Raw genomic sequence first — 8278 nt, 5'->3', positions numbered from 1 at the left:
ACTTCAGTAACTCAGCCAGAGATTATAGGTCTATTACAGGAGTGGGTGGGCAAGGTTCCGTGGCCTGCAATGTACAGGGGGTCAGACTATAAAGCCAGAAGGGACCATCTATGAGTCCTCCAAAACTGAGTAAGGGTACAGAATCTAGCCAATAGGGAGTAGCACCTGTGCAACAGACAGCACAATTTGGACCTATTTATGTTATCTCATGCTGTCCTTCCCACTCTTTCCCTCTTCCTTTTGCTCCTTCCTAAGGCTATGTCTACACTGGCAACTGAACGACAAAACTTGTGTCTTTCAGAGGTGTTAACCCCTTCCCCCGAAAGACAAAAGTTTTGCTGCGACAAGTGCCAGTGTGAACAGCACATTGTCAGCAGGAGCGCTCTCCTGCGACAACGCGGATGCCGCTCGTTGTGGGTGGAAGTTTTTTGTTGGCAGGAGCGCCGACAAACAGCGACTACACTGTGCAACTTTTAGCAGCACAGCTGTGGTGACACAGCCATGTTGCTAAAAGCTGTGTAGTGTAGACATTGCCTAAGAATTCCTTTTACTTATGCCACATCTTCAACTCTTTTCCCATGTGATTCTTCTTTCTACTGTACTTGGTCTGCACTAACTTTCTCTAAGCCATTTGAGTTCTTCTGACATCCCTTTATCCAACATTATGCTGAAATATTATCAGTGATAAAACCCTTTGCAACTGCAAGAGTGATTCCCAGCCCCCTTTCACTATCCCAGATTGATTTATTTAGCTCCCAAGGAGACAATTAAAACTTTAAGGCACAGAATTGCCTAAAAACCTTTTTAAAAGATGATTTTAAGAGATCGCATCAGCACAGTGACACACAGGTTAAAAGGCTTTAAGAACATATAGTAATTTTACTAGAAACGTGAAACCGAGAAAAGAACTACTGCAACGTCAGCAGTTTGGAGCTGAAATTATTTTCACTGACCTTTTCCGAATGAGAAATATATTTTCATTTTCTCCCTTAAAGGAAGTAGAATGGGCTGAAAGCACACTGGACAGATTTGAAAATCAGAGGGAATCAAGAGCTATTTCTGCACATCACTGTGACTTCTTGTGCAATCTCTATAGTTCTGTATTTTGATTGTGCAATTTGATTTTTAACAGTATGGCTCACATAATTAATTCAGAGAGCAGCATATGGCAGCTATAGGGGTGGCATGGCTTAGAGGTTACAGCATGGGACCAGAAATCCGCCTTCTAGTCCTGATCCTGCCATTGATTCAATGTGAGATAAGGTAGGCGAGGTAATATATTTTATTGGATCAGCTTCTGTTGGGGAGAGAGACAAGTTTATAACTTGTCCCATTGGGGCCTAAACTCTGCGCCATGGAGTCTCCTGCAAATCAGCTGTTTCAGAAACGTGGTGTCAGGGGACAGTGGTAAAGCCTCAGATTCACCTTTTTTCTGACCATTGAACAAGGAACTCCATTAGAATACGAAAAATAGCATTATCCCTAAAGTAAGCATGTGTACACACACACACGTGTGTGTGTGTGCACCTCTCTGCGCTTCAATGTGAAACGTCCAGCCAGAGCCTTCCCCAGCCCCCCTCCTGCCTGGCTTTCTGTGTCTCTTCTCAATTATCTGGCTCTACACCAGCGAACCTAGCAGAGCTAGTTAAAGACATGGAATTGCACGTGTTTCCTAAGCATCTGGACACCGAAAACTAAATGGGTGGGAGTTCTGTCATGCAATGTACAACAAGCCTAGCACGAGAAAGGAAAGAGATGAATAACGGAGAGAGCACGATAAACGTCAATGGGGTTAGAAGCAATTAAAAAAGCAACCCCAAGCCGCAGGCCCCGAGTCCAAGGAGACCCTGTGATAATCTGTCTGCATTGCTGGAGCATAGACGGCAACAGGATTAAGGCACCTCGTGCTCCTCAGCAGGATCATGTGATGACCTGCTGATTCCAGCAAAAGGCAACATTTCCCAGCCAAGCTCTCCCTCCCCTTGCCTGGCTGATGCTCCAGCCACACGGAAACTCTCAGCAATCCTCAGTCAATGGTAATCCCATCCCCCTGCTTTTAAAAAAATGTCCCTCAACAACAGAAACCCCAGTTTCACAAAAGACAAGACGGAGGGAAATTTCTTCTAAATGTGCAATTCACCCAGCAACTTAGGGGCAGTGGAAGGCTCCCCCCATCCACACACAGCGGAATGACTGCAGTGCTGCTGCAAAGCAGGCAGAGAGGTGCACTCCCACACCCTGCGTGCAGCACAGCTAGGCTCTGCTTAGGCCAGCGGAGAAGAAGAAAGGGGTTGTGGATAGTCTGGAACACAGCCAACGTAACATCAGTTACAACATGTAGAGCCAGTGTCTGCAAACTCCCTCCCAGGGGAAATCATGGTCCCTTTTCCAGATCAGGGGATGGATGGCTGCAGCGCTGTTCCAGGTTGACTCTCTCCCCTGCAATTTTCTCCCTGTCATTTCCCTACTACAACGTTTTACTAATGGAGGAAGCATGTCCTGGGCTGGTGTTAACTGTCATAGCTGCACTGATCTCAATATAGCTACTGGATGAGGACCTGCCCCTAAAAGTTTATAATGGAACCTTCTGTCAGAGAAGGGATGCTGTGAAGTTATTCTGCAGTGAACCAGGCTAGGAGGAAGAGAAGTGTTTTCAGTCTGAACACGTCACCAAAACCAAACCCTTAATTCTGCACTGGATCCTACTTTCACACTCTCTTTGACCTCATTTTAATAGGGTCATTTTATGAGTCTCAGACTGAGGGGGATAGATTAAAAATAAATTAATAAAGTTTATTTCAATCCAGAGATTTGCTATGCTTATTTAATTCAACAGACTTTGTCTATTTTTTTTTAAACCAAATCATTATTCTAATGCACATAAGCAAACAAGGAATTAAAACGGCTGTCACTATTTCTGTATCCAAGTTTTACTTGGTCTACAGTTGCCAGAGGAAAAGGGTCATGTGACAGGCAGAAGATAACTGCTTATAATAAGTCTGTGTATGTTGAACACTAAAGGGCCAGGGGAAAATAAGTCACTTGGATTTCACCCAGAACATGTGATAATCAGATTAACAGAGAATTGTGTGTACGTGTAGTAGATGGCGAAGGAGATTGAAGGGTGCACGGTTAAGGAAAAAAAAAAAAAAGTCAGGAGTGAAACTTTCCCACTGGAGGGGAAAAATTTCTTTCATATGCAGGACTGTGGCAGGGGTTAGATCTATTCATGCACTGAGCCACAGCACTGAAGGTTGCCTGCTGTTGTGTGAAGATGTGTCTCTTGGCCCTGGGTATCCTGCTGGGGATTCTACAGCCTTCATCCGGGCAGTTCCCCCGAGCCTGTGCATCTTCAGAGAACCTGCTGAGGAAGGAATGTTGCCCACTGTGGGCTGGGGACGGGTCCCCTTGTGGAGAACTCTCTGGCAGGGGCTCCTGCCAGGAGATCCTTCTGTCCCGTGCCCCACTCGGGCCGCAGTTCCCCTTCACAGGGGTGGACGACAGAGAGGACTGGCCTGCTGTGTTTTATAACAGGACATGCCAATGCAACAGCAACTTTATGGGATTCAACTGCGGGGAGTGCAGGTTTGGCTTCTCAGGGCCCAACTGTGCCAATAGGAGGATGCTCATGAGAAGAAGCATCTTCCAGCTTAGTAGCAGAGAGAAGAATAAGTTCCTTGCCTACCTCAACTTGGCAAAGCACACCCCCAGCCAGGACTACGTCATTGCCAGTGGCACCTATGCTCAGATGAACAATGGCTCGACCCCCATGTTCAGGAACATCAACATTTACGACCTCTTTGTCTGGATGCATTACTACGTCTCTCATGACACCTTGCTAGGTGGGTCAAGCGTATGGAGGGATATTGATTTTGCCCATGAAGCCCCAGGTTTTCTACCTTGGCATCGGCTGTTCTTGCTGCTGTGGGAACATGAGATCCAGAAGATCACAGGAGATGAGAACTTCACCATCCCTTACTGGGACTGGCGAGATGCCGAAGGCTGCGATGTCTGCACCGACGAATTGATGGGAGGCAGACACCCCACTAACCCTCAGTTACTCAGCCCAGCATCCTTTTTCTCCTCATGGCAGGTAAGGACTGGCTGGCAGGGAGGGCGGACTGGAAGAGTGGCTTTATGCTAAGAGATCTGATACATTACATTCTAATCGACTTGTGGCAAGAAAAAAAAAATCCTAAATCACCTTTTGGGTGCATCACTGCACCTAAAGCAAGGTGCATAACATGACATTGCACCAGTGCTGGATAGAGACATCCAGCTAAGAGAAAGTAGGGCATTTGTATGCAAGTCGCCGGCGCACAGCCTCTTCATGGCAGTGTTAGTGTCTGAGCAATGGAAACAAAGGCACGGAGTTGTCATCAATGTGCTTTGCAATCTGAAAGGCTTTCCACCCCCTGCCCCCTCACAACCTCTTTTTCCAGCCAAGATTTTTAAACTATCCAATTAAGCTTATCTAGTTTAAAGTGAAAAGTCTTTAGTGCACCCAAAAGGATTGGCTATGCTGTTAACAGCAGTCATTTCCAAATAAAGTCCGGTGATTTATTCAAAAGAAAAATAAAAGCTAATCTCCCTGTTAAAATGGGCTAAGAATTTAGCACTCAGAGTCTTTCTACATTTCAAACACAGTTCAGCTGAATCTATAAAGCAATAAAGCCTTGTTTATTTGTCTAGCTGAAGTGCATCCAATATACATTGTGGTGTCCTAGTGCAATGCACTTTTGGAGTTTAAAGTTTTAAAGGCTAGGTCCTTAGTTGGTGCAAACTGGCATTATTCTTTTGACTTACTTGGAGATACACCAATTTACGCCAGCTGAGGATCTGTTCCATGATTTAATGGACTGTCGGACAAATTCACCAATATGCTCCAGCAGCTCTGGGATGCTCTGGTGTCACAAAACAAAGACAAACTTGGCTAACGCCAGCCTGGTCAACTGGATTTGTGGCTGCTTTGCATCACCAGAGTAGCACAAAGTAGCAGAATATACCAATGAATCTGGCCCTGTATTTTGAACTGATGCATGGCTCCTTTCAGTTACAGCAGCGTAATCAGAGTATTGATTTACGTGGAATTCCTCTGGATTGACACCAGTTCAGAATTGTAAAAGTACCGAAATTGGTCCAATATATAGAAAGATGTCATTTGTCTCAGAGTGTGGTTTTCTCATTCCAACAAAAAGTGAAACTAGCGAAGTCCTGCAGAACTTTATGTATATAGTCCCATATGTGCATGGGGCACTTAAACACATGGGGTGAAATCCTGGCACCACTGAAGTCAGTGGGCGTTTTGTCATTAACTTCAGTGGAGCCAGGATCTCACCCAGAGAATACAGCAGACCCACGTCTGATTTCTCACTGGTCTAAACCAGGAATAACATGAAGTCAATGCAGTTGCACCAATGTGAAACTGATGTAAATGAAACTAGAATCAGACCTATTGTGCCTGTCCTGTGGAGTGTGAAGTCTAATTAAGACATATATAGCACACTGGAGGACAGGTCAATAGTAACAGGGTGCAGGTATTATAACAGGATTAGCAAGTTTCTAGCTGTCTCCACATGTACGCAATACTGTTTCCTACAAAGCAGGAGGGGTCAGTAAGTGGTGCTTTGCTTACCCTTTCAAAGGTCTGACTGATATAGCTAGATATGTATAGCTTCCCTATCAATGTAGTATCTGAGCACATAAAAGCTTTGCTACAGTACATTTAAAAACCAGTGGTGTTCTATAATTTACCATTTCAGGTTGGCTGTCATTCAGATATCCTATAAATGAAGCAAAGCTTCTCTTACCAGACAAATCTCATCAAAATAAAGTCTTTGTATGCCTTGAGCACAAAAGTGCTAGTGCAGGGAAGGTGAGAATGCAGCGTGTTTTTAAAATGTTTAGTTTTGGGGTAAAACTTCCAAAAGCACCTCACAGTCCCATTGTCAACATTTCTTAAGTCACTTTTGAAGATGGGGTTTAGGCATGTAAGTCACTTGGTAATATTTTGTAAAGTGCCTATTTGTTAAAACTTTCAAACCAATTCCACTATGACTTCGCATTCAATGGCTCTGATTCCCCTCTAACATCCATGTGTAATTTACTGACGTCAGTGGATTTACTCCTGAACTACAATGGCAAGATAGTAGAATCATGGTTTGACTTGGGGAGCATGTGGTCAAGGTACAAGTTAGATTGATGTTCCTTTAGTACAGTGGTTCTCCAACTATGGGGCAGGCCTCCCAAGGGAGGCATGGAAATCTGTTGAGGGAGGTGTGACCTGTGTGCCTTTTTTTTTTTTTTAAGAGCTCTGGCTGTCAGCCCTGGGGCGGCTGGGGCTCGTGCGGAAGGGCCATGCACAGCCGGGAGGGGAGGGGAGGGGATGGGATAAAGGGAGCAGCCGGAGCCCCGCCACCCCAGGTTGTCCTTCCTCGCCCCCCCCAAACCCTCACCAAAAGGCAGCCCAGGCTTGGTCTCTCCTTTCCCCGCCCCCAAGTCCCTCACCGGGAGGTGGCAGCAGCAGGGCAGAAGTAAGGGTGGCAATGGGGCGCTAAGTCTGCTGTGAAAAGTGATATTTGTCAATGTGATATTTTCACATTGCCACCCTTAGTTCTGCACTGCTGCTGGTGTGGCGCTGGCTTCAGAGCTGAGTGCCTGGCCAGCAGCTGCTGCTCTCTGCTCTGCCTTCAGAGCTGGGTGATAGTATATGCACTTGTGGGAGGACATAAGTGACTATAGACAGAAAGAAGGGGGGGCATGGTCAAATACATTTGAGACCACTGCTTTAGGAGCTCTGAGGCCAAATGTTTCTCTGGCTTAAAATTAGAGATGGGTAGAAAATGGTATTCCAGACCCCCACCATTTTTTCCAGTCTGCATTTGGATGAAACCAAGATCTTTAAAGGTTTATACCCCCCAAAAAGAAAAGAAAAGAAATAGGATACTGACTCCATAGCTCATTGGTTAGGCACTCATCCAGGATGTGAAAGGTCCAAGTTCAAGTCCCTGCTTTTGATCAGATTGAATAGGTACTTGAAGCTAGGTCTTCTTCATGCCAGGTGAGCACCTTAACCACTGGGCCATTCTCAGGTGAGTCATTTGCTCCCTCCCTGCTGGACCTGAACATTTTTTCCCCAACAAAAGTTGTATCACAACAGATACATTCTCATGGAAAGTTTTGGTTTCAATAAATTGCCATTTTCTGACATAAAAAGATTTGTCAGAAAATTCCCAACCAGCTCTACTTACAATGGAGCAACTCTGAAGTCAATGGAGTGCCTTAGTCTGACACTAGAATCAGAATCTCATTCCATAAAACTACAAGGAAACAAACAGTCTTCGCTTCAGCCGGAAGGCAGCCATAGATCTAGTGCAGTCTATGCTGAGTGCCAAAGCACTGCCACTCAAATAACAAAGGACAAACTAATAAGGGGGTGGAGAGTTGAGAGATGTGTAGGAATTCAGGCTTTTAATAGGGTAATCTAAATGATAGAGAGGAGAAGAGAAACAGCTAAAAATGACTTTAAAATAAAGAAGTATCACAGTGTCCTTTTAAAATCCACAATGCCCTTTCAAAATGTAATAAAATAATGACTGTGGATTCTGCAGCATTAGGAAAATTAAGACACGGTGGCACACTCAAGGAGTTGTTATGGATTTGTTTTAAAAAAAAATGTAAAGTGCCTATTTGTAGCACAGCATCTCTTTCTAAAGAAAGGAGCAAAATACTTTATTCCATTGCAAAGTTGCTATGGCAACATGGATACCCATGCCTGCATGCTGAAATTCTAGCTCCCCCCAATCACTTTTATTCTTCAGCATGCTACTGCTACCACTTAGTTGAGTGAATTATCTGTGCACATTTTTTTTTCTCATGTTTATCATCTAAGAAAGACTTCTGACTCCTGCTTCTGTTAGGAACAGCTAATATGGTTGTTTTTTTCCTCTAGAGTTTACCTTATCCTTGCAGGAGTTTGTAAGTAATGGCTGAACTATTGCGTTTAGATTTCTTTGTCTTAAATAAAACCCATATGCACTCATTAATGCTGTACTGAGCTATACAATCGCATGCAAATCCAGGGCCAGGGAGAAAGAAATCAGAATCTTTGCACGGAAGTTGGAGAGGTGATTTTGGGGGGTTTTAGTTCTTCAAGATAATATATTGGCTAATAGAAATAAGCACTGTGCCCTGTTTGAATGTTTCTGGTCCACATTCTGCTCTCTGGTGCACTGGGGTAAATTTAGAGTCACTCTATTAAAGTCTATGGAGTTACCAA

At 44.5% G+C, this 8278-nt stretch overlaps 1 protein-coding gene across 1 annotated transcript in view; it reads left to right on the top strand.

Annotated features, from left to right (window-relative positions):
• Positions 1 to 3191: 3191 nt before the first annotated feature.
• Positions 3192 to 8278, top strand: part of TYR (tyrosinase) — a 71712-nt gene continuing 66625 nt past the window's right edge. The window contains exon 1 of the mRNA XM_005304066.4: positions 3192 to 4093. Coding sequence (XP_005304123.2) covers positions 3275 to 4093 — 819 coding nt within the window. The 5' untranslated portion in view covers positions 3192 to 3274. The remainder of the gene's footprint in view (positions 4094 to 8278) is intronic.

Source organism: Chrysemys picta, chromosome 1, assembly GCF_011386835.1.
Source record: "Chrysemys picta bellii isolate R12L10 chromosome 1, ASM1138683v2, whole genome shotgun sequence".
NCBI classification, from domain to species: Eukaryota; Metazoa; Chordata; order Testudines; family Emydidae; genus Chrysemys; species Chrysemys picta.
This window is presented reverse-complemented; position numbering and strand designations above follow the sequence as displayed.